The 27921-nt window shown below is 37.1% G+C and overlaps 1 protein-coding gene across 7 annotated transcripts in view; it reads right to left on the bottom strand.

The window, feature by feature from the left end:
* The window catches only part of cntnap5l (contactin associated protein family member 5 like), a 75812-nt gene extending 53586 nt beyond the window's left edge, over positions 1-22226 (bottom strand). For 4 of the 7 annotated variants that reach the window (XR_007182174.1, XM_048172959.1, XM_048172960.1 and 1 more), the window contains exon 1: positions 20427-20730. Coding sequence is in view for 5 of the 7 variants with exons in the window: in XM_048172959.1 (XP_048028916.1) it covers positions 20427-20505 (79 nt within the window). In the remaining 2 variants the exon portion in view is untranslated. Of the gene's footprint in view, positions 1-20426; positions 20731-22124 lie in introns of those variants that run through there. The other 3 variants (XM_048172957.1, XM_048172956.1, XM_048172955.1) reach the window with 3 other exon arrangements.
* Positions 22227-27921: the final 5695 nt, after the last annotated feature.

Genomic DNA, 27921 nt, shown 5'->3' with positions numbered 1-27921 from the left:
TTTTTATATATCACCACAGATAATCATGCAACCAACCATCAAGCAAACTAAGGGGCCGTTCACACAGAAAGTGTTTTTTCCATTCCAATGCGCTACTTGTTTCCATCTAAACATGTCTTGCGTCTTTTGCAGCATCTCGCACATGACACGGCGCTCTAAAAATGTGGCACTCAAGTTAAAATCAGTTAATTTAAAAAAAAAAAGTATCTCAAGACCTTGTGTTTTTCCCCATTCCACTGCCCGCGTCTCGTGTTTTTAAAGCAAAAACGCATTCTGTGCGAGTGAGCCCTAACTGCTTTTGCGCAGACAAAGACTAAATGCCCAGGAAGTTCATGTGAGACCATACCAAATGTAAGACTATTGTACTTTAAAGGTAAATAACATGCCGTGATTTGCTTTTCTTGCATCCTTCAATGGCCTTTTCCATGGAAACACATAGATCAAAAGAACTCTAATGAACCACAGCTCGACAGCCCAAACACATTAGTCTCAAGCTTCCAGAATATGCATGTATCGTCAGAATAACAAAACAATGAACAGCAGGTTAGGGAACCATTAGCTGTGTCCAGGGAGCATTTTAAAGCTCTCTCCTGTTTCAGCAGCGTAAGCACTTTGCAGCACTCTCCATGGACCAGGGTAAAAATATATCTTTATTTAGAGGGCCTTTGCATTTGTGGCAACATTTTGTCTGACAATCACTCATTTGACATTGAATTGCCTACTCCCCATTTTGATGCTCCCTATGGCCAGCTCTCCATCTCTTTTGTTCTCTCCTCCTCAATCTCGCCCATGTTTCTGTTCACCCACTCTTCATTTTCTGTTTTTCCTCCTCCTCATTTCTCTCTATCTTACACATACACACTCCCACTTTCTCTTCAACTTAATGAGAAAAGAGAGAAGTCTCGCCATTGTGAGGGGGCTCACATGTGTTATTGTCACCATAAGGGAGCCATAATCTGAGTCAGCAGTGCTCTTCGCTACATCAGAGAGAACAGCTGCGGCATCGTCCTTTCACTCTCAGCCGAACAAATGACACACAGCACCCCCTTCAGATTTACTCCTACAGTAATAAGCAGCATTTTAAGAAAGTGCACCAAAGAAAGTGATGAAGTGTCCTACTAGATGCTCTGCAAAGTTCATCCGAGGTTGATTTGTTTGCACTGAAATACAACCTCAGAGATTGCAAATGATATACCTGACGTTTATGTGACACCCTCAAGGGTATGACATCATTTGATGAGGACAACAAAATATTTCATGTCTGAATTCACGAGGAGGACCTTATAAATTTCACTGAAGCACATATTTCGGAGCTTCCGCATGTCCTGAAAGTAATCAAGCCCTTTCTTGAGTGGGAAATTAGTAAACAGGCAGTGTCAGGATTTTAAACATACTGGAGGTCTTGTTGACTCCAGCAATATTTCTAACAGGATTTTTTCATTAAACAAAGTTAATTTCCCAAAGGAGTGTCTAGACCTGAAGATGTTACAGATGATAAGGGCACATAAAATTGGACTAATGTTTAATTATCATAAGCACAGACTAGGGATGGACTTACACACGCTAATAATCCCACTCAAGATTTTGAAACATTACATGCAGAGTCAACAAACGAACGAGAGCTAAGAATAGGACGATACACTGCAAAAGCTGATCCTGCAGGCTTTCTTCAGTTGCTTGTTGACCCATTTAGAGAAACTGACAATCACTACAAAAGCTGAGAAAGTGAATATTCTTTGAAATTCTATACATATTTTACAGATCCTGTCATATATATTTAATTCTGAATTAACCTCATTCAAGCAACCCCTTTGAAACTAAATAAGAGCTTTATATTTCAAAACATGGCTGATATCTTGAAAGAGATATTAATGAGCACTGTGTTTTATTCTTTATATGAATAATGCAGACTATTCCTGTCAATACTGTTTTTCTTCATAAGAAAAGTATCAAACACAGTTATTACAATGAAGACTTGACTTGAACCCAGCAGAAAAACAGGCATTTTAATCAACACAAACCTATTCATAGACATTGTGTTGACAGATAACTTCAGAGCAAATGTGGGCAGGGTCTGCCACTGGTTGTTGCAAGCCGTTTCGAGAATCACTCTCAAAGTTGACATGAAATGAAAATTTACCCTATGTTGCTGTTATTGATCTTATTATAAACGTTTCTTCCATGTGCATGTCTCATTAAAAATTACCTTGTAATTCTTAATCGAAATGTCATAACTACCTTCCAGTGAAATGACAGACTTCTCTCAGGTGACATATGCTGGACTTCTTCAATCATTTAGTCTACTTAAACTTCGCCCCTTTCTTACAATCGACTGCAAGCTCACAATTCGATCCTCCTTCATCCACTTAAAAACCAAATGACAGAAGTCCCCATCCTTCAGTTTTTCAGTCACAATACAGAAGAAAAGATCTGTTTCTACTTTCATTTCATTGCAACTTTAAGAACTGAATTCTTTAAAAGTTTAGCTCAGGGGTGCACAATCCTGTTTCCGGAGATCTAGCATCCTGTAGAGTTCCAGCCCTGCTTCAAAACACCTGTCTGTAATTATTAAGTGTTGCTCAAGATCTTATTTAGCTGATTCAAGCAGAACTTTGCAGGACAGCATCTCCAGGAACAGGATTGGACACGCTGGTTAAGCCAGTTAGAATTTAACACGTTAATTAGATTAATTAATTACGGTGAAAAATGACGCTTTAAAAATATTAGCGCATTTAACACACTTGCCCCACCCCAGACCTGCGTAGGTCATCTGACATTTCATACAGTTGATTGATGACGAATATGATGCAGGGCAACAACTCACTGTGTGATGGAGCCTATAGAATGCAGTTAGAATGTCCCTAAAATTCAGGGGAAAAGATATGGGGCAAAAAATGTCCCCGTTTTTCTGTCCAGAATAGCATGAGTGCAAATCTGATACTGATTTTATACAACAGTTCAATAAATAAGAAGTTAATATTGTGTGTATTTTAAGACATTAAATTGTCTGTTTTACTCAATTTTGCCAATGAAAACATAAAGACAAAACAAAACTGTTCATCTCCGAGCAACACACAGCAGCATTTGATTTCGGAATCACCGTTTTGAACGAATCAGGTGAACCATGTTGGGCTTGTTGGGCTTGAAGCGGCACAAACCGATCAGTGAATGACATAAAGTACCTAGAGCTCCAGAATTATCATTCTGGAGTAATTTCTCAGCCAAATTTGATGTGCGATTAATTAGATTAATTAATCGCCACATCATGTAATTAGATTAAAAATTTTAATCACTTGACAGCCCTAATTTATACTGAAAAGAACAATGAAATATTCTTTAGAAACACTGTTGCAAGTCCAGCATTGTTGGTGGTTTCATAAGTACCCTCAGCTGGAACCCTTTCACCTCATCAACCGATCAAAATGTGTGCTTTTATCTTTCATAAAAATGGTTTATGGCCCTTCATGGTTAAAACAACAAAAGCACCTCCCTTCAAGCCTCATCATCTACAGCAGGAGCACGTCATTGACCTTTCGGCATTTTTTTAATCACATCTACAATTTTACGTTCTCCCTCTCTTTTAGCCATATGCACATGCACACAGGCTCACATCACAACATAACAATGACAAGAGACCACAGCAGAGTAAAGTGTTTGCCTAGCAACAGGCACATAATTATATATTTTCCAACACGAAATAACCCCGGGAGCAGCAGCATTTTGAAGTAGCTGAATGACAGACATTATGTAGAATTTTAGGACTAAGAAAGGTGGGCCTGTGACGTCTCAGGCAGGTCTGCATCTCTGATGGACTCTACATTCTGACCTGCATGAGAGTGGATCCACATAGTCATTGTTCAAAAGGTCAGACATTATTACTGTGCTTCCTGTATGTGTCCTGGGCAGGAGTGCTTTAATCATATGGTCAAAGGGACATAGAAAAGAGAGAGGGGGGCAGGAATGGCAAAGAGAACTGAGAGGAAGAGAACAAGGGAATGCTGGTAATAAGAAAGAGTATAAAGCAGGGATCGGCAAGGAACTTAGGCAAGTTTGCCACCATCGGAACACGGAGATGTAATCACTGGCATGCTAGCAATAACAGAAGAGAGAGGAATATTATGCGTATAATTTTATTCAGTTGTTTATTTTAGAAATGCTGAAGTCAATCATATCTGCATGAATCTTTCAGCAATCCTTCTTTGTAATCACACACTGAGTTTTATTGAGTTATAATGCTTTATGGGAAGCCAAGCGCTCCAAAAGTGGGATGAAACTGCAATACACAGCTGAATAGCACAGTGCGAATCACTGGAGAGTGGATCTGTTTTCTTGCACAGCCCAATGAACAGCGCAGAGAACCATACCATTTACTTGCGCAACCCACAGACAGTGCAAACCAGAAACCGATCTGCACTGAACAAAAAGTGGAACGCTCAACGAAACGGATCTACTGTCCTGTGGGTTGCGCAGTCCTACTCGCAGACAAAGCAGAGCTGCAGCAATTACGCACTTCAGTTATGCTGATTTTCACTCATAAAGCAATACTTCCTTCAATATAGCATATTGAATATACAGTGGCCCTGTTTTTCAAGCAAAACATTTCACAAAGAGCTGTTAGATTTCAAATTATTAAAAACAAATAATGGATCTGTTATGGTTTAAAATAGAGATAAAAAGAATTTGGACTAAAATACTTTGTATTTTATAAAAACGTATTTCTTCATAACTTGTAGTACTCATTTTTAAAGAGTTCAAATTGATTAATAGTAGTGTTGTCAAAAGTACAGACTTTGATATAGTCGGTACTGAAATTTAAAAAATGTGGTGCTTTGAGCGCTGTTGCATGGATTTGTAAACACCTCTGATTGGCCATTGTGTTCACACACTCAACATATATGTCTGTGATTGGCTACAATGATCAATGCACGGGGGCTTTTGAAAGCACACAGAAGTGTTTGAATTTGACCGGTCCGCTGATAGATGCCTGCTTTCAAATGCTCCCATGTGTATCTGTGTAAGCGCTTGGTGAAGAGCGTCACTGATGTCTATTTACAACATGTTTTTTAAGCGTTGATCATTTTAGCCAATTGCAGACATATCTGATGAGCTTGTGAACACAATGGCCAATCAGAGGTGTTTACAAATCCACTCAACAGCACTCAAAGCATCACCGAAGTCGGTACTTTTGACAACACTAATTGAGTTGATTTTATACATCCATAAAAAAAAATTTAATCAGCTGCTCAAAATCAATAGCAAATTGAGAAAGGTTTTTTGTTAGTGTATGCAATCTTCTAAAATTTTAACTGTAATTTAAGTGTCCAAAATGTCCAAATACATTTTGGGTCCACTGCATACTGTATTATGGTCTATACTATATAATAGATGTAATTTGGAGATTGACACGTCAGTTCATGTAAAACAGGTTGCCGTCCCCAGGTATAGAGAGATCACAGGACAGTTTTCAACAGATGTAAACAATGCGGGATAAAGTGAAAGATTAAAAAGAAAGAGAGGAAGTGATTATGATTATCTCAGAGAGGACAGGATGTACTAAACACCTCAAGCATCCAGGTCTAATGAACGTACATCACGTCAGAGAGTTGTTTAGCCCACACTGCTCTAAGCTATTTATAGCTTGCGGGATCGATCACCCATCTGATGGGCCGCCACGATAGCGCTGATTAAGGTGGGAGATTAATGGCAGATTAACGGGTTTCCAGAGTGTTTCCGCCAGGCATTGTTTAAATCATCTCCCAGCAGAATGACAGCAGTACTTGCAGTGTAAATAGGAGCTTTGATAAGACTGCCTGACAAATAACTCTGTTTGGCCCTTTAGATACCATTATTTGATGTATAATAAAATTCTATGAGATTCAAACCACAGAAATGGATCTGAAATCTCTTTCCAAAAACCGCTAAAGGGTAGCGGACATTTTGACACCTTTAAATCAACTTTTTGAGTTGAATTTAAAAGGTTAGTTCACCCAAAAATTATGTCATTTATTACTCACCCTCATGTCGTTCCACACCCGTAAGACCTTCGTTCATCTTCTGAACACAAATTCAGATATTTTTGATAAAATCCGATGGCACAGTGAGTCCTGCATCGCCAGCAATAACACTCCCTTTTTCAATGCCCAGAAAGCTACTAAAAACATATTTAAAACATGTGACTCAACCTTAATAGTGGTTCAACCTTAATATTATAAAGCGACGAGAATACTTTTTGGGCGCCAAAATTAACAAAATAGCGACTTTATTCCACAATATCTAGTGATGGGCGATTTCAAAACACTGCTTCATGAAGCTTCGAAGCTTACGAATCATTTGTTTTGAATCAGTGGTTCTGAGCGCATATCAAACTGCTAGAGTCATGTGAACTATTGAAGTTTCAAAACACTTATGACGTAACGAAGCCTCGTTTACTGAAATCATGGGATTTTGGTGCTCTGAACCACTGATACGAAACAAATGATTCGTAAAGCTTCAAAGCTTCATGAAGCAGTGTTTTGAAAACACCCATCAGTAGATATTGTGGAATAAAGTCGCTATTTTGTTATTTTTGGCGCACAAAATTCTAGTCACTTTATAATATTTAAGTTGAACCACTGTAGTCTAGTCACATGAACTGTTTTAAATATGTTTTTAGTAGCTTTATGGGCATTGAAAAAGGGAGTGCTGTTGCTGGCGATGCAGGCCTCACTGAGCCATCAGATTTTATAAAAATATCTTAATTTGTGTTCCTAAGATGAACGAAGGTCTTACGGGTGTGGAACGACACCTTATTACCCTTTATTGGTCCTGTGGTGAGACAAATGGCTTTTTAAAAGTACACATATTTTACATGGTCTCTCAATTCATGTCAAAGAAAATACAATATTTTCATTTCAGGAATATAATACAATTTGAAAAATGAAAAATGTAAATAAGTTTTACATGAAATTTAGCAAGTCACACCACAGGACAGGTCAAACTGAGCAGTGAGCAGCATTTTTATGACAAGAGATCCTAATGATATAATAGCAGTTTTTCTGTAAAGCTGCTATATGTATTGTGAAACGCACTATACAAAAAATGTGAATTGAATTGTTTTTTTTCATTGTAACAAAATGATTAATGATTAATGATTTAATGACATCACTGTGTATTATTCAAATCTGTGGACAGGCTGTGGAAGGCTATATTTCCATAATTCTCTCTCTAAATTGTAGTTGCGAAATTTAGTTATATTAAGAAATATAAAATTGATTATAAAAATACACATATAATATTATTATAAGGGAGAGTAAAAACATGCTCCAACTCCAAGTGATCTCATCAACCTCCCTCTTCCTTGATTAATAACTCCTGGCTTTAAAAAAAAAAAACCTTGACAAGCAAAATCCTGGAGAACCTCAGCCATTATGAAAGCTTAAAACATGTTATTTGTGCATGCATGTTTTTTTCCTGTCTGAGATGTGTCATTTGGCAGGCGCTCTGTTTGTTTGTCTTCATCTGATGCTGAGCCGTGGCCTTAATTTCCCCTCATCAAAACCCGGGAGGATTTTGTTTGTCCTTCACTTTGCTTTAATCTCTGTAAATCCCTGCCTGCCTTCTTTGATCTTCATTTGTGTGTGACTGGGAGGGTCCTCTTGCCAGTTGTTTGTGACTGGGAGGGCCCTCTCACCAAACTCCCCCACCCAACTGGATCCTTAGAATATCGGATCTATCACATTCCTCTAAGATCAGTACAGAGATAGTTCGACTGAAAGCAAGAGACAGAAAGAAAGAGACTATAGGATAATGCCCTCATATCGGAAACTGTGTTCTAGGGCAGTGATGTTTTTGCCAAGAAAGAGATTTCAAAGGACTTTCAAAAGTTATTTTCATACTATGGTAAACAAAAATGTTTTTTTTAAAAATCAAACATTAAAATGGCCTCATATTACAAAGAACTGCACAGGCCCAGCAATATGCTAAATTATTAACATGACATAGGCTGACTAGCAAAATTTGCAGAAGCTAAGAAAATAGCCTGTAAAAATCAATGGGACACTTATGGATGTGAAAACCATTCTATTGGGACCTTAATGTGGATATACAATAACTATGTCCCTTTAAAGTCATCATGAAATCAAAATTTAAGTTTTTTGTCTTTTAGTATGAATATGTTAACCTTATGCTTATCTATAAGCTAGTCTGCTCCAAAACAATGACAAAATTCATGCCTAGAAGATATAAGCATTCAAAACTTACAGTCTCTCACTTCTGCTAATATGGATCAATGATTTTAATGACATCACTGCACAACAGCTTCTCATGAGATTTTCTGTCCAATCAAATGCTCTCTAGAATCTAAAGCGTCCCGCCCCTACATTACAAATAGACGCTGAAGCTGAAATCGGTCACTTGTTCACACATCTACTAGTTTCTACATGGTGAATGGCACATAGTGCACTTTATAGAGGATAGGGAACAATTAAGAACAATTAAATGTGCTTTCCATTGGGGTGAATGAAGTCTGGTTTCAGGTTAGTGTCACGCGAACCGCCGCAGCACAAAATGCCATATTTTAAAGCGATATGGAGGAGATTAGGAGGAGAAACGGTTAGAGATTAGAAGGAAACTGAGGCTTTACCAAGCTCAACGGCTGTGGCTGAGCTGTGATACAAATGAAGCGCTATTGATTTGATATTCTATGAGAATTAGAGGTCTGCAACCCGACCCGAGCCCGACGGGTCCCGAAGAGCTCCCAGGTTTCGGGTCGGGTTCGGGTTAAAGTTTCACGAATAGCTTCGGGTTCGGGTCGGGTTCAGGTCTGTAACTGAGAAAAACTATATAGGCTGTTATATAAGCCCTGCGTGCCGTCTTCTGCGTCTTCAAACCTCTAACTGAGTGCGATAAGGCAAACAATTACTGAGGGAAATCTTATTAGCTACTGTGCCAAATGATGCATGGAAATCAGCACAACGAATTCTACCGAATAACAGGTGAGCCAGGGGATAGAACTAGTGTTGTCACGATACCAAAATTTTGACTTCGATACGATACCCAACTTAAATATCACGATACCGATACTTAAACGATACTATGGCAAAAACCTAAAACAGCAGGAAAAGTAAATAAATAACATATGACAGAACTTCTTTCTTCACCAGTGTGCAGGCTGATACTTCTGGATTTGAGCTTCATTGCCATGAAGTTAGAGTTAGATTTAATATAATTTTTAATGTTTATTATTTTCACGCTCGATAAAATTGTAAATTATTTGCTGTTATGCTTTTGTGCTGTTTTTTTATACATGTAGGTGTTTTTGACAGTAAGATTATTGTAAAAATTATATTACTGTAAATAATTAAAGCAATGTTATTAAAGCATAAATTGGTTTAAAATAACTGTATATACCCTTCACATATTTATGTATTTTTAAATTAATTTTATTTTTGCAACCAGATATCACTTATTAAACTTAGACTCAATAACACACCTCTTTGTGAGAGTTCTGCCTGCATGAGTAAAATAAATAAATAACACTCATTTAATGTTTGAGAGCATAAACATAATGCTGGTATCACATTCACTAACCTGTCGCTCTTTAAATTCTTTGTACAAATCGGGATGTTTGACGGCAAGATGCTTTTGACTCCCTTCGCTTGCGTTATTTTGTAACATCTTTTGCAGTCGGGCTTTGTGGTGTCCGTGGGCTTGCCCTGACTGTCGGCAATGTAAGCAAAATAATGCCATGTATCGCTTCGTGCATCTGCTTTTTTTGAGAAAGCAGATGCACAAAGCGATATATGGCATTATTTTGCATTGTTTCGTCACCATAAAAGCTGTTGCGCAGTTGAGAGGAATAAACATGCCTTAGAAGCAGTGCGCTGTACGCACACTGCCCCCTGCTGTCGCACATTAGGAAATACAGCTGGCACTCAAAGTACCGGTACTAATAAAATGAAGAACCGGACCGTTTTTAAAAGCAGGGTATCGCGTTACCTTTCTAGTATCGGTATATCGTGCAACACTAGATAGAACAATTATACACAAGCCACTAAAATTACTACGCAATAATGTGTGCGTGAAGTGAACGACTACTACTGAGAGCAGCCACAAATCAAATAGCCGCGCTGCCGTCTGTCTCAGAAATCAGAGCTTTGTCAAGAGTAGGTCTACTGTAAAATACTACATCATTTGACGTGTATATTTAAATGTTTTAAACATTGTATGATATCATAGATGAATAAGTGCAAACTCTATGAATGAAATGAGCCAAGTGCGTTTGTAAATCAAATAGCCGTGTCTCTCAGAAATCAGCTTTGTCAAGAGTAGGCTATAACATCTAAAACACTAGTACATCATATGCATTTTGTATTATTTTATTTTATATGTGTATTTAAATGTTTTGAACATTGTACGAACTGATAGGCTACATGACTGAGTGTAAACTATTTGAATGAAATGAAGCGCGATAGCATGTCAAATGGCCTTTGTGCGTCTTTTCTACTACTTAGCCTGATGTTTCTGGCTATTTAAACGTTGTGCGATGATCTTGTCATTCAACCAATAAATAGCTCAGCCGTTAAGTGTCGTGCAGTGTCTTACAAAGCTGTCTTGGCTTATGATAGCAAGAATGGTAGCTACATCTCTATAGCGACGGATTTCGGGTTCGGGTTAAACGATCTCGGGTACGGGCCGGGTCTCAGTTTAAAGCCCGTGCAGACCTCTAATGAGAATCCCTGAGATGCAGCAAAACAGAGTGAACATTCATCTACCGCATCTAAAATTGAAATGGGTGCTGTACATTTTTTAAAAAAGAAACAACAAATATAAATTAACATTAGCAATTTTCTGGGACAGTATATGACACCAAGCACATCTCTTTATGCAGTCAGTAAGCCCACCTTGCTTCACTGATCCTCTGAAAGTTCACGAACACTACAGCTATTAGGACGACACAGGCTGTATGCAGCTCTGACATTATTAAAAGTGAGGAGCAATTTAAGTGACTGTGAAGGTAATTAAGTTTATTTAGAAAACTCAAGATACTTGTACTTGTCTTGGGAGTTTGTAGAAAATGAATAACCTGTAATATATAAACACTGCCAAATTATAATGAGCAAATAGCGAACAGTTTATGCTGACTCTATTTATGTAATGTATGCACAAATACAAATTGTTTTCACCTTTAAATGCATGTTTACCCAATGATTTAATTATTACAATTTAAGGTAGCACATTTTTTTTACAGTCCTGTTCCGCATGTACATACTATGTACTTATTAAAGCAATTACAATAACTGGGTAATGACTAGGTACTAACCCTGAACCTACCTCTAAACCTAACAATAACCCATGTAGTTACCTTATATTACCAGTACTTTCTTGGGTAAGTACACTGTAAGTACACATACCGTAAAATAAAGTGTAACCAAATTTAATTTCCAGGCGCTCTCTCTTTTATCATTTTAGTGCATTACTGTGAGTCAAAGTTTGAGAAATTCTGTGTCATAACTTTGAGTAATCCTGACATTTTAACAGAATGAGGCAAACGGTTTGTGGGCTGAGCTACTTCCTCTGAAATCAAGAGGTAATCCAGCCATCAAGCAGGAGGGAGCCCTACTTAGTATGCCTGACTCACATACTGCACAATGTATGCTCGACTCTTAATATCTGGAGGTTAAGCTGTGCATATTATTAATGATGTATACTGTCCTAGCATGAGATGAGTTAGTACTTGTGATGATAACTAGTTCAGATATTTGTTCAGGAGAATGCATTCTCAAGATTAGTCAGTCATATTACTTGTAACAACACCCAATAAAGCTAAAACATTATGCACACAAATTAATTAATAATATGTGTAATCATTTTTGTTTATTTCCCAAGAGAAATAAACAATCTAAAGATGTGGTCAATGATGAGAGCACAGTCAAATAAGAGACATAATTTCTTGTGAATTTAAGCAAGCATCTGGGTCATCCTGCAGACAACACTGATTGGACCCGCAGCTTTAGGGTCAGCAGAAAACAATCACACTGATCTCTTGGCAAGCTGAATTTTGATTAATATTTCAGATGTCAGTGCCTCACAAATATTTCACATATTTTTACACAGCACTGTGACGAGCAGGACGGGGCGAGAGCCGTGAGGGAGCGGCGCGAGGCAGGTGACACGAGTGATAACGAGCATTAGCTGAGAGTTGCACCGGCCTCGAATCTCTCACTGAGGAGCCCCGGAAGCATAAAACAAGGAGCAACGACAGTGAAGGACGAGAGAGGACCAGGCCTGGACTTTATTTTATGTTTTTTTATGTTTGTGTGGCCGGCAGTTGTCCGTGAGGAACTGCCGGCATTTTACTTTCGTTTTGTATTTGTTTATTTTGAATTAAAGGTGCCCTAGAATTAAAAATTGAATTTATCTTGGCATAATTAAATAACAAGAGTTCAGTACATGGAAATGACATACAGTGAGTCTCAAACTCCATTGTTTCCTCCTTCTTATATAAATCTCATTTGTTTAAAAGACCTCCGAAGAACAGGCGAATCTCAACATAACACCGACTGTTACGTAACAGTCAATATTTGCATATGCCAGCCCATGATCAATGCATTAGACAAGGGCAGCCAGTATTAACGTCTGGATGTGCACAGCTGAATCATCAGACTAGGTAAGCAAGCAAGAACAATAGCGAAAAATGGCAGATGGAGCAATAATAACTGACATGATCCATGATAACATGATATTTTTAGTGATATTTGTAAACTGTCTTTCTAAATGTTTCGTTAGCATGTTGCTAATGTACTGTTAAATGTGGTTAAAGTTACCATCGTTTCTTACTGTATTCACGGAGACAAGAGCCGTTGTTATTTTCATTATTAAACACTTGCAGTCTGTATAATTCATAAACAACTTCATTCTTTATAAATCTCTCCCACAGTGTAGCATTAGCCGTTAGCCACGGAGCATAGCCTCAAACTCATTCAGAATCAAAGTAAACATCCAAATAAATACAATACTCACATAATCCGATGTATGCATGCAGCATGCATGACGAACACTTTGTAAAGATCCATTTTGAGGGTTATATTAGCTGTGTGAACTTTGTTTATGCTGTTAAAGGCAAGCGCGAGCTCCGTGGGCGGGGGAGCGCGAGATTTAAAGGGGCCGCAGCATGAATCGGCTCATATTTAATGATGCCTCAAAAATAGGCAGTTAAAAAAATTAATTAAAAAAAATCTATGGGGTATTTTGAGATGAAACTTCACAGACACATTCAGGGGACACCTTAGACCTATATTACATCTTGTAAAAAAATGTTCGATGGCACCTTTAAAGTTTATTTAATTGTTCGCCGGTTCCCGCCTCCTTCTTCCCGTACATACGAACTGTGTTACAAGGACATTTTGTGATTATTTATGCTTGTCTGATGCTGGCATTTCAAACATTTGGTGCTTTAGATATCTGTGGTTTATTTCATTTACATTTAAATTTTATGCTTAACATGACGTATAGAGAGATTGGGCCTTTATTTCCACAGCTATGCTCTGATAGGCACTCAGTCACACCAGCACAAAGAGTTGGATCTGTTGGAGGATAAAAAATAGGCTGTGGAATTAAGGGTGAAAGCCATTTTTTAATTGAATACCTTATGGAGGATTATGAGAGTATAGCCTCTGCCCTGTCCCAAAGGATTCATAGCACTAGCTGTATCTTGTGTGCATGTTCACTTAATCGTGTTATAGCATATATTGGAAATATTATATGTTTAATTTTTACTGAGTGAGAAACCACTCCAAATTAATCAGTGCATGAGTGAACTGTCCAAATGATTCATACTGAATCGCAAACCAAATTCCCTAATCAGTATGACTAAAGAAGACTCAAAAGAGTGATTAATTCATGAAATGGCATCGCTACTTCTGGGGCCGTATTCACGAAACATTCTTACGAATAAAATGCTTCTTAATTGCTATTTTCTTCTTATTAAACTTAAATAGAATTCTTGAAAATAATCTTCAAAAAATAATTGTAAACAAGTTAGAATAACTTCCAACTTGCCTTAAATCCAAGATAAGATGTTTAATGAATTCATTTGGTTTCTTCAAATTACAGTAATTGTTGTAATAAAGGATTACAACACATAAAACTATAATACTATTTCGAGGGATGTGCATGTGTAAAAACATTGTTTTTAATTTTATAATTACAACATAATTTCGGCAACATTCAGCATATATTAGTGCACCCATACACAGACCACACTCACACACACAGAAACAGGTTACATTCACGCTAGAAAGAGCGCAAAAAGACAGTGCAAATAAATTCAACAGACAGACTTTAGAAAAGTATACAGCACATTAAAAAACATGAAGCCAAGTGCTGAACACCCGTCAAACTGATTGCTACAAAAATAGTGTGCACGTTTATGACTATTAATCTGCAGGCAGGCAGATGCAAAAAGCCTTTTTTCATCGAGTTGATCCGCGAGTCTTGGGAAAGAACCGATATACATTCAGTCTGTTCAGAACTGCATTTGAAACATTGTTAAAAACTTTTTTTGGAATTAATCTTAAGAAAATTTTTGTGAATCTGGCCACTGATTCTGAACAGCCAACAGAAAAACCGAAGAGAGTTTGTCAGCTCTACCCTGTTACTTAAACAATAAAATAGCTTCACTGCTGAAAAGCTACATGATTTAAAATCTAGCTTCAATATTGGGAGTGACGGCTAAAGCTGATTATAAATATAGCAAGAAGTCCCTTCAGCATTTCTTGAATGTAGTGAAAACCAACTGAAAACAGCTCCATAAATAAACACCCACAAGACACAAGTAACACTAGGAAAGACTGTAAACATGACTCAGAAACACACAGAGCGTAATTCAGTCTGACTTGGCTCCCTAAAATCCTTAATCTACATCAACAGCTGTAGGCCAATGTAAGCATGCTTTCTGTTTATTAAAGAAATTTGTATATAAGTCAAAATCTGCTATGGGGTAATTAAATGTAACAAACCATGTAAAAAATGTTTCATCTTTTACTGGAAAATCAACAACACTTTAGCAAACTTTGAAAACTGCCTTAATCTTTTTAGTGATCAAACTACATTTTATAAAAATCACCTGTCAAGTTTATAATATATATTACATAAGCATATGAGAGTAAAATTGGATGACTACAGGGACTCATCTCAAGTTCACTCATTTAACAGTTCATCTATTGCCAAAATTATGACAAAAGCTATGTTTGATTTTTGAGTAATTGTAAAACATGCTGGATACATTCAAAAAGCTTTTTGCATAGTTCATTATACTTATTTTATGGAATGGAGTTTATTTCGTGGCTTAAATAAATTACATGTTACTCAGAGACTGACATGTTTGGCTTGTCAAGAAATGTTACATATTTAGCTGTTGCAAATTGTGAAAATGAAGTTCATTTTTTTTTTTTTTTACCAGAAAAGGAGTGGTTTTGATGCACAAAGTTGTTTTTATTATCTCTTATAACAATAATCTTTTATTTAAACCCATGAAAATGCAGATCCTGAAAAATCTAGGGCTGCCCCTTAACAGTCCACTAAACTTTAGTTGACGTGAAGAGGCTTAAGGCTGGAATACACTACACGACTGTTAAAATATGAACATATTTTTAAACAGCAGGCTTAGTTGACCAAAATTCTATTAGTCGGATATGCTAAGTTTACACTACAGGACTTTAAACATAGGCAGATCGCTGTGCTGTTCAGACTACATGACTTGCTGTAGAGTCTTGAAGTCGTTGTGGTGTTCACACTACGTTACACTACGTAAATGATCTGCAACAGGAGGTTACACACTACACGATCTGACAACAACTCTGTCACCCAACAGCTTAATTTGAAAATGGACGTTGGGAAGAAATTAGATTAAATTTTGAATTAAATTTAATTAAAATTAAAATAACCCTTTCACACATAAGTTTAAAATATTCTGGCTGACCTCCCAGAGTTCAGGCCACCAAGAATGTTTCCTTTGTTGTTTCCATGACGATGCGTCATGATTGTCACGTGACACACCGCGTCCAAACTGTATGACAGATGAATTGCTTTTCTCACCATGTCATCAACCATCTGATATTCCGATTCTCATATATTTGCAAGTGAGTGTTTTGACATTTAAAAACCTACATCATTATCTTGATCTATAATGTGAGATGGGCGCCGCCTTGTTTGTTTGAGCTTTAGTACAGAGAGTCCTGTCAGTCGGATTCATAGGCTACAGCACGTGAATTCATCCATGTGTACTGAAATACATGTGGCCGTTGAACTGGGAGAAGAATAGAGTGAGCTTTATAGTTTCTTTCACAATGTGTATCTGATTTGAATAAAAGTCGGCAAATTCTAGGCTATTTGAATGGATTGTTATTGCTGCTTCCATAGATATCAGTGTATGACGCCAAAACGTTGTACTTTTGTAAAATAAAGAAAACAAATAGGATACGCTTTCTGCCATCTCGGTCCCCTTGAACTGGAGCGTGCCACAACAATGAACCGAAACTATAGGCTACATGCCTCACAGACATGAGAAATATATCTATAGAATAGTGTTGTCACGGTACCAAAATTCCAGTAGTCGGTACCGATACCATGAAAATTTTTCGGTTCTCGGTACCAATTTCGGTACCACAGTAAAATCTATTGGAACTATTTTACTATTTTATATAGCCTATTTGTTTGTGTGTGTATATATAGGCTACCTCAATGAAATAAATTTTGAAATATAAAAAAAAATAAATAAATAAATAAATGCTCAAACATCCATTGTGTACTGTTGAAAAAACCAGCATATGCTGGTACGGTAGGTTTTGAAGCTGTATGCTGGTCAAATGCTGGTCCTAAACTGGTCCTGCTGGTCCATACTAGTCCTAAGCTGGTCCTGGACCAGCATAAACCAGCTCAAACCAGCATACCAGCTTCAAAACCTACTTTACCAGCATATGCTCGTTTTTTCAACAGGGGTAACAGACGGGCGTGTTTATTTTAGCTATTCCGTCAGAGAAACAACACACTACAGCCTGTAAAACTATGAAATAAATATCGGTAAATAATGATAACCTAAATAATAAGAAAGTTAAATATTATTTCAAAAAGCATTCGTTTTTTATTTCCACACAAAGACGCGTCATATAGCCAAAGTCCCGTTATTACTTTGATATAGCCGCTTTGCGCTTTGAGAGGGATGTGGGACACAAGCAGGAAAGAGACCATTTCTCTTTAATAATATCTTCGTTATCTCCTGATGTTACAAACAACTGACACTTGTTGTAAAAGGTCTGAAGAGCGTGTTTTATCCTCCGCAGGGGCAAGACATTCAGGCTATGTTTGATTTAGCGCTGCCAGAGAAAACGAAAGTAAAAATCACTGGTGTGTGAAACGCGCTATACAAATAAACTTGACGCGCCTTATAAAGTCTAATAACAAGCACAAACTCTGTTAAATAGAAACTGACGTGCAAGCAAAAAGGTTTCTGTCCTACGGTGTTTTTTCTACTTTACCACAGTAAATAATGCTGATAGCCTATAATAGGCCTAAATGCGAAAGAAAGAAACGTTTATAATCCCCTGCGTGAGTGCAGATTTGGGAAAAGAAACAGATTCCATGTTAAATGTTCCATAACCTATTATTTCTTCTGTAAACAAAGCTTTGTGCTTCACTCGTGTCATATTCAAGTAAATACTGGCACAGCCCTATCAGTGGGTACCGAATATACCCGGATTCTCTGTACTACCGGTACTGCAGAAATGCTGGTATCGTCACATTTTCAAAATTTCAGTACCGACTTGGTACCGAAGTACCGGTACTTTTGACAACACTACTATAGAAAGTTTGAAATGTCTACTTTTAAATTATTAGAAACTGTTGGGCAGATTTTGACTCCTTGTTCTCCAACCAATACGCCTATATAGGTTGTTTGTCATTTTCATTTTAATGCATTGTTCCCTTTTATCTGCGTCATATTTCGGGTTTCGCATAGTTCAATTGGTAGAGCATTGCAATATATAACAATACGCAATCATGTGATCATGTAATTGTGGGTTTGATCCCAGGGAACGCATGTGCTCATAAAGTGTATATGCACTATAAATCACTAAGGACACATTCCATTTAAATGAACACGCATTTTGATTGGTAACGACAGTCATACGTCATTTCATGACGACAGACGTAACACGACATTATTTGTCATTATTTTTATGCCAGCTAGAGGGCGCATGACTTTAAAACGTACATATAGATCGTAATAAGGTGCTTGAAAAAAGACCTATAGGGTCGTTTTTTTTTTGGAGGACAGGCTGTTTGACTCATATGTATAATATGGACACATTCTGTACAGGCAAATAAACAATTCAGTGCAATGATAAGAAGCATGTGCCTGATATATGTAAACAGCTAGAAAATGCTTCACAAAGAAACTTCACTGCCATTTAGAATCGAATGGATTTTTCCTTTTCTGTGGTATGATGCCAGAAAGACATTGTCACATTATAAAGTGAAAAATCTGCTTAGAATAATTGCTGCTTTATTTACAGAATGCTGAAAAGGGAATGTGTAAAAAAAATCCACTAAAACCCATTTCTGCCTGCCATTTTGAGTCTTAAAACTTAACATTTACCAAATATACAGTTTTATTCTGTTTTTTTAAAGAGTGGTTGGAAATCATGAGATTATTTTGTTGGCATATATATATATATATATATATATATATATATATATATATATATATATATATTTTTTTTTTTTATTTTTTTTTTATTTTTTTTTTTTTTTAATTGTAAAAATGCTACACAAATAAATTTGAAATATATCTACAGTTCACTCACAGCGGCTACAGATACACTGTAATTTTTCAGATACTATAGCAATATTATCTTTTGGCTTTAGTACATTTTTAAACCCATTTAATTATGCTAAAAATATCTTCCCTTACCCACACAGTTTAATGGGTCTGTACATGAAAATATTTCCAGATGCTTTTGTACTTTAAAAAGGCAGTGCCACACAAGGGAATAAAAATAATTGAGAGGTACTTGGAATGAAAAAAGTTTGAAAACCTCTGCTTTAGTGCACACCAGACTAATGCTGATATGCACCCTTTAAACGCTCACACACTAATCAAACAAACTTACATACATCCATTTTAATGGTCTTTCAATGCACCCCAAAACACACACAGTGGTTTCACTATATAAGTGAGTGGCTTCACTATGTTATTAGTGACTTCTTCTCATAGACCCAATGATTTTCACAAGGAGGCTATGACATTTTGATAAACATCAACACTAAGAGTGACCCTCACTCAAACCTGTTGATTAGTGTGTAAACCAAATTATGTTTTGGCCAATCGATGAGCCTTTCCAAAGTAAAGACCATCCCAAATAGAAGTCGTTTTTGCCAGGTTAGTGAGGACATTTTTATATCTAAAAAAGCAAGTATAGCAATACCTGTACACACATCTATTTTTTCAAATATTTTTTACATCACGCTTATATAATGAGGTAATATTTTGTGTCTCCATCCCTAAACAACACATACACCACTCTCTGCATTTTTACATTTTCATTAAGACATTATTTAGTATGTTTATAAATTGCTTTTCTGATTTCAATGTAGGTGATGTCAGGATTAGATATTCTTAGGGGGACGTAGACAACACCTGACCTATACACACTGCATCATTTCGTGCGAGTATCCGAGGCGGTCCAATCATAAACATCGCCAGCATTTTATTTCTGTAGTACTCTTCCCATCGCGCGCTAGCTTCCTTACAGAACTCAGCGCGTGACTTTTCAATAAGTGTCTCTCTGCTCGCTCACGCCTTGGTGTGTGTGTGTGTGTGTGTGTCCGCGCGCACGAGAGAGATCAAAGATGAAAGAGGATATATCACGCTCTATGAATTTATCTTATGGTATCAAAAGAGTAGTTCACTTTCTTATTCTTTTGACGTGATAATTTCGGTATCTTTATTTAAGAACCGACTCTTGCCTCTCTAGAGGGTTTATGACATTTCTGTGTGAGCTTAAGACCCGCTGTGATAGCATAATATTGGCCTCGGACATACCCCACCATTAAAGTTAGCATAAACATATTATATACAATATTAGCGAAGAGAAGACTTTAAGGCATTAAAATCATGATCCAAACAACGTCTCGAGACACCTAAAACGCCACAATGGTCTTAAAGAAGTTGTATACGATACAAAACACTAACAGATACAACGAATATATTCATTCATTAATAATTCATACATAAAAGACAGTCTGCAGTTTTGGCTGCTTACAAACTTTAATTCTGTGAGCAGCTTGACTGTATTTCTAAAAATCCCGTGTCTGAGTGTGTCTAGATGAGGTTTAATACATTGACATACTGTTTAACAGTAGTATTTCACAGAATACATAAATTAACTTACAGTTACTCGCCGATAAAACTGAAGTTAACGCACTCAACGTCGTGAGGACGAACATTCCGATGCTGTTGTGGAATCTCATGTTTGGAAAAAGTACTCCGCTCCGAGGTGCCTCCGACCGTTAAAACCGTTAGGGAAAAAGCCGAAAAAGTCTCGTGAAGGTAGCGTTTGGACTCCCACCACAATGAGGTGCAGTCACAAATGAGCACGCGCCTCCCGCCGTTTCCTCAGATCCCTCTGAAGGACTGATCCAACACTTGCGCGAGCGCTCTCCTTCTGAGGCTCTCTCTCTCTCTCTCTCTCTCTCTCTCTTTGGGTCAATGCTGATCTCAGTCAGTCACACAGGATGTGCTTGAGGATATAAGTGGTACGCTCTCGATTTCAGGACCATGGAGAGCTCCACAATTGGAAGATATTGTCTAGCTGAGCATTTCTTTCTTTATTGTTAAAGGGTTAGTTCACCCAAAAATTAAAAAATCTGTCATTAATTACTCACCCTCGTGCCGTTTTACACCCGTAAGACCTTCGTTGATATTCGGAACACAAATTAAGATATTTTGGTTGAAATCCGATAGCCAGCAATGGCATCTCCTCTATCAAGATCCATTAATGTACTAAAACATATTTAAATCAGTTCATGAGAGTACAGTGGTTCAATATTAATATTATAAAGTGACAAGATTATTTTTGGTGCGCCAAAAAACAAAAAACAAAAAACGAATTATTTAGTGATGGGCGATTTCAAAACACTGCTTCAGGAAGATTCGGAGCATAATGAATCAGCATATCGAATCATGATTCTGATCGCGCGTCAAACCGCCAAACTGCTGAAATCACGTGACTTTGGCGCTCCGAACTGCGGATTCGACACGCTGATTCATAATGCTCTCAAGCTTCCTGAAGCAGTGTTTTGAAATCGGCCAGCACTAAATAATTCGTTATTTTGTTTCTTTTTGGCGCACCAAAAACATTCTTGTCACTTTATAATATTAATATTGAACCACTGTACTCACATGAACTGATTTAAATATATTTTTAGTACCTTTATCAATCTTGAGAGAGGAAACGTCATTGCTCCCTATGCAGGCCTCACGGAGTCATCGGATTTCAACAAAAATATCTCAATTTGCGTTCTGAAGATTAACGAAGGTCTTACGGGTCTGGAACGGCATGAGCGTGAGTAATAAATGACAGAATTTTCATTTTTGGGTGAACTAACCCTTTAAGCCAGGTAACCTAAATCAGGGGTTCTAATTCAAGAGCCTCAAGGGAGTGTTATAAGAAGTTCGTGGGAAAATTTAGAGAAAAATAGTGCATTCATTAAAATGTTAAAATTAAATCTAAAAAGTAGACGTAATAAAAATAATGTATATGTAGGCTATATATATATATATATATATATATATATATATATATATATAATATATTTAGATACGATAACATAGACCTTAATATAGACCTGCTTTCTATAGCTATTATAGGAAGGGGTTCCCTCACAAAATGGAGATTGTTATATTGGGGGGTGCGAAAAATCATAGTTTGAAACCCCCTGTCATGAGCAAAAGTGGGTAGGTAGATTCGTGATGGAGCACTGCTAAAAGCGTCTTTCACCGTGCCAGAATACGCCTAGTTCCCCACTTTATAAAATACAAGAAGAGTGATGTCCAAAAACGCAATATTGATGAAAAATAAATAGCCTACCTGGATGACATGCTGTATCCACTGAGAAATGCACAGGAGGCCATAAATGCTGAGGAGCCTTCAGATTCAGAAGTTGAAAAATGGCAGAAACCTACGGTGTCCGGGAAGGGACGGATTCGGTTTAGTTAGTTTTGCTGAACGGGAGTGATATGATAAACAAAGGGGGACATAAAATAAATAAATAGCAATAAATAAATAATATATTCAAATATTAAATAAAAATCAGAAATTATCGAATGAGTAAATTTATGCTGCCTAGAAGTGCCTTCACAAGGACCCGCCCCCCTTATTTACTGTTGCTATGTCCGACAAGCCATGCCGCTCTCACGACACACACGTTCTCACGCAGTGAAAAATACAACTCAAAATACAAGACAGTGACAACGCGTCAACAGACAAGACAGAAAAGGTTACTTTTTATATGAAACAAAGTCTTATATTTCAAATTTTGTAATTTTAAAGAAATGTAAACAATAATTACCGTTTTGTGGCTCTTTAATGTGTCGGTACAGATCACTGTAGTGCCTCAGTTCAAGCAGCTCTTGAACCCAACTAGGCTAATTTATAGCATCAAATAAACATAAATGAACATCAAAAAGAATGTTGTTTCTACCGCGGAAAGATGTCAAGACACACCATTTTTCATGTTCAAGTCCACCGATGTTAATCTTCTAACTCCCTGACTACTTTGTCGGACAAAACGGCGGATTCGGCATTATGGTTGGTTTACTTGGTTAGATCGCCTGTCAATCAAACTCCCGGCGAAGGGTCAATTATCGTAAATACTAGTTTCCTAATTAAGTCACGAGTTCAGAAGTGGGAAGTAGGAAATTTCCGATAGCATGTGATGGCAGCATTAAAACTGATAGGATGGGATGAATAAAAATGTTCCCTTATGTCATAATAGCCACAACGAAGCTATAACAATATGGAAGTAAATTAATGCCAAATGTTTTTGAAATAAAAAGCTTGTTGAATTGCACTAATTGAAAAAAATATGCATTACATTAACTGTGCTTGCATTTTGATGCATTGTATTTTTAAGGCTTGCATTTTTATGGGCTGAAATTCAACATGGTCGTATATTTAAGCTGTGAATATTTCAATTAAAAACATTTCACACACATTTTCAATATTAAAAATTCAATAATTTATATTCACCTTTCAGATTTCACTTCCAAAATATTAATTCTGTTTAAAAATACAACCTATAATATTCGACTGGCAATTTTCGGTCCATTTTATTTCGCTTTACAAATTCGCTTCCATAAATTCAGTGGTTCAAATTCGGCAGAAAATTCAACATTTCACATCCTGAAACTGCAGAAAAATTGCCCCATGCTGGTGTACAGATCAAAAGTTAAATCTGAGGTAGACATATATTTCTCTCTGTTGTTAAGTTAACTTTATATCACAGTGCTGTGTTGTAATACTAGGGTTTCCCTCATACTTCATATAAAACACTTAACATAGCTTAATGGACTAGTACAGTGATATAAAAGACCAAACTCACACCTTTTTGTGATGTAGGTTATACTATATAGACTTCAAGCAAGCATATACTGGTATAAAGTTGGTTTGATGTTGAAAGTTTGATATTTGCAAATTTAGGGACCGTCTCTAAAGTTACGACATTGGTATTCACGTTTCTATTTGAAGAGAATGATTTACAAAACCAACTCTGGTGTTCATCTAGGTGTCAGGTTGAACAGTGATGCACCCTACTCTATCACACACACACACACACACACACACACACACACACACACACACACACACACACACACACACACACACACACACACACGTGAACTCACACAAACTCTTGTACACACACAAGCACACACATATTCAAACACACCCAACTCAAAATACACACACATATCCTTTTTTTTAATTTTTTTTTTTTACACATTCATCACACCATTCGTTCTACTTTGTTAATTTTTTTTTCCTGCTCATATAAATGCTTTGAAAACACAATGTAAAATTTGTATGAGTGGGATGTGTTTGAAAATGTGTGTGCATGTGTGTGTACAAGAGTTAGTGTAAGTTTACGTGTGTTTGTGTGAGAGAGAGTAGGGCACATCGCTGTTCGACCTGACACTTAGATGAACACTTTAGAGTTGGTTTTGTGACTGTAAATCATTCTCTTTAAATGCTATTGAAGGTAGAAACGTGAATACCAATGTCATAACTTTAGAGATGGTCCCTAAATTTGTGAATATTAAACGTTCAACGTCAAACCAACTTTATACCAGTATATGCTTGCTTGAAGTCTATATAGTATAACCTACATCATAAAAAGGTGTGAGTTTGGTCTTTTATATCACTGTCCATTAAGCTGTGTTAAGCGTTTTATATGTCCTGATGGCAGGGGAATCCTGTGACGGATGAGGGAAACCCTAGTATTACAACACAGCACTGCGATATAAAGTTAAGGAAACTAAACAACAGAAAGAAATATATGTCCACGTCAGATTTAACATTTGATATGTACACCAGCATCGGGAAATAATGTCACAATCTCGTTCACTGGAGAGAAAGCTGCTTACATGTAGCCTATACAGGGAAAGTAACCATAAAGATACTGAATTAAACATAAATGCAGCTTTTGTGTCTTTATCAGCTTTTCTGCATTTATACTGTGCCTGATAATCATCACACATTCACTTACCGCTTGCTCCATTTCTGCAAATCCGTTTTTACGAATGAATGATGACTTAATAGCCGTTGCTCTGGGGCCGGTTGCATAAACCACTTAGACTAGTCTTAAAAGTTAAGACACTAATGTTTTTCTTGAAGAGTAGTCCTAATTTTTTAAAGTCTGCTACAAAAAAGGTAGATTGGTGTAATTTGAATTGGAAAAATAACATTGATTACCCCTTGGTTAACTGCAAGTTGGTCAAACTAGTTCTTAAGACACAGTCTTAATATAGTGACTAAGTTTATGCAACTGGCCCCTGTGGTCTTCGTAAACAGCCGCTAGCGGCACCTGCTGCTGAGGTCGACTAACAGCAGATGGAGATCATGCATCGGCACTCTACTGCTTTTCCTGCAGTTCCCGGCATTTCCGGTGAACTGTTAGCTGTTCATTCTGTAGTCACTGTACATCGACACCAAACCATCAATGGTTGACTTTTTAATGTTGTATTCATATTTTAATGCAGTTATCACATTTACCTAATTTGCCAATTAACCAGTTTTATTGATTGCAATAAAGACGAAGCTATTCGGACCATTTAAAAATGCTGTGTCTGTAATTAGACACACACGCACCCCCCCCCCCCCCCCAGCACTTCAAATGTTATTTTTAATGTGATGACCACAAACATTATTTGTTCATTCTTCTGAGATCATCTCCATTGTAAAACCGAACGTTTAAAAATGTAGGGAATTCAACATTTGATAGAAACTTATTTAAAAATAAAAAAAGACAATAATTACCACTTTAACCAGCAGGTGGCGGCAAAGTAGCATTTATTTGCGCATATATCAGCCAATTCCTCGAATCGTTTTTTCACTTCGTTTTAGACTAAATATTAAACATTATACAATAACTAGGTTTAAAAATACATTTTGTCAGTGTCAAGTCAAGTCAAATTTATTTATATAGCGCTTTTACAATTGGTAATTGTTTCAAAGCAGCTTTACATATTAGAAGCACAGAAAAAAGGGAAGTGGTTAAAAATAAGCTGTACAAACAAGCGTGGTAATATGTAACATATACAAGATGGTGCTACATTAAGCCAATGTCGGCTGACTCCCAGGGGTGGAAAAAACCCCCTAGGAGAAAAACCCAGCGTGCTAACACTGGGAAAAAAGTCCTAGGAGGGAAAAAACCCCTTGGAAGATATATATAATATATGTAAATGGATATGGAGATCAAAATCTGAATTATACATTTTTATTATAGAGATTAAAAATAGATTATATATAAATATATGTAAGCGGATACGGGGATTAAAAATCTGAATTATAGATGCAGCCAGAACTGGATCTGTAGGCCCATTGTCTCCTGGGCTACGTTGTAGTCAGGTCCAGACACAGGTTCTCCATCTGATCTGGATACGGCCTGGATCCAGCACCCGGCAAACCTCAGGATAAGCAGAGAGACAGATATTAGCGTAGATGCCATTCTTATTCTGATGTACAGGTATATCTAGTGTTATAGGAAATGTTCTCGGTTCCGGCCGACCTAATTATTGCAGCGTAACAATCCTTTAACGGATTTGAAAAATGTTAATGTATTGATAATGTGTTATGTGTATGCAAGAGCAAAGAGATGTGTTTTTAGTCTAGATTTAAACTGACAGAGTGTGTCTGCTTCCCGAACAATGCTAGGAAGATTGTTCCAGAGTTTAGGTGCTAAATAGGAAAAGGATCTGCCGCCTTCAGTTGATTTTGATATTCTGGGTATTATCAACTGGCCTGAATTCTGAGATCGCAATAAACGTGAAGGACTATAATGCATTAAGAGCTCACTTAGGTACTGGGGAGCTAAACCATTTAGAGCTTTATAAGTAAGTAGCAAGATTTTAAAATCTATACGATGTTTAATAGGGAGCCAATGTAATGTTGACAGAACTGGGCTAATATGGTCATACTTTCTGGTTCTAGTAAGAACTCTAGCTGCTGCATTTTGGACCAACTGTAGTCTGTTTAAAAGCCGAGCAGAACAACCACCCAGTAGAGCGTTACAATAATCTAGTCTTGAGGTCATGAATGCATGAACCAACTGTTCCGCATTTGTCATTGAGAGCATATGTCGTAATTTAGATATATTTTTTAGATGGAAGAAGGCGGTTTTACAGATACTAGAAACATGACTTTCAAATGAAAGATTGGTATCGAAGAGCACACCCAGGTTCCTAACTGAGGACGAAGGTTTAATGGAGCACCCGTCAAGTGTTAGAGAGTATTCAAGGTTTTTTCGTGAGGAAGTTTTTGGTCCAAAGATTAGGATATCAGTTTTTTCTGAATTTAATAATAAGAAATTTCTTGTCATCCAGTTTTTAATGTCAGCTATGCATTCTGTTAGTTTTGTGAATTTGTAGGTTTCGTCAGGGCGCGAGGAAATATAGAGCTGAGTGTCATCAGCGTAGCAGTGAAAACTAACACCATGCTTCCTAATTATCTCTCCTAAGGGCAGCATGTACAGAGTGAAAAGCAACGGTCCTAGTACTGAGCCTTGTGGTACTCCATATTGAACTTGTGATCGATACGACATCTCTTCATTAACTACTACAGACTGATAACGGTCAGATAAGTACGATTTGAACCATGCCAAAGCAATTCCACTAATGCCAATATAGTTTTCAAGTCTTTTTAAAAGAATGTTGTGATCGATAGTGTCAAAAGCAGCACTGAGATCTAATAACACTAATAGAGAAATACAGCCACGATCGGATGATAAGAGTAGATCGTTTGTAACTCTAACGAGAGCAGTCTCAGTACTATGGTATGGTCTAAATCCTGACTGGAAATCCTCACAGATTCCATTTCTTTCTAAAAAGGAGCACAGTTGTGTTGAAACTGCCTTTTCTAGTATCTTTGACAGAAAAGGTAGATTCGAGATTGGCCTGTAATTTACTAAATCTCTCGGATCTAGTTGAGGTTTGAAGTGTGAAGTATGAAGTACTTAAAGGTGCCCTTGATTCAAAAATTGAATTTACCTTGGCATGGTTAAATAACAAGAGTTCAGTACATGGAAAAGACATACAGTGAGTCTCAAACCCCATCGTTTCCTCCTTCTTATATAAATAAAAATTACATAACAGTCGGGGTGTACGCCCCA

This window comes from Megalobrama amblycephala, linkage group LG21 (assembly GCF_018812025.1).
Source record: "Megalobrama amblycephala isolate DHTTF-2021 linkage group LG21, ASM1881202v1, whole genome shotgun sequence".
In the NCBI taxonomy this organism is placed as follows: Eukaryota; Metazoa; Chordata; class Actinopteri; order Cypriniformes; family Xenocyprididae; genus Megalobrama; species Megalobrama amblycephala.
Note: the sequence above shows the minus strand (reverse complement) of the source record. Positions and strands in the feature narration are given on the sequence as shown.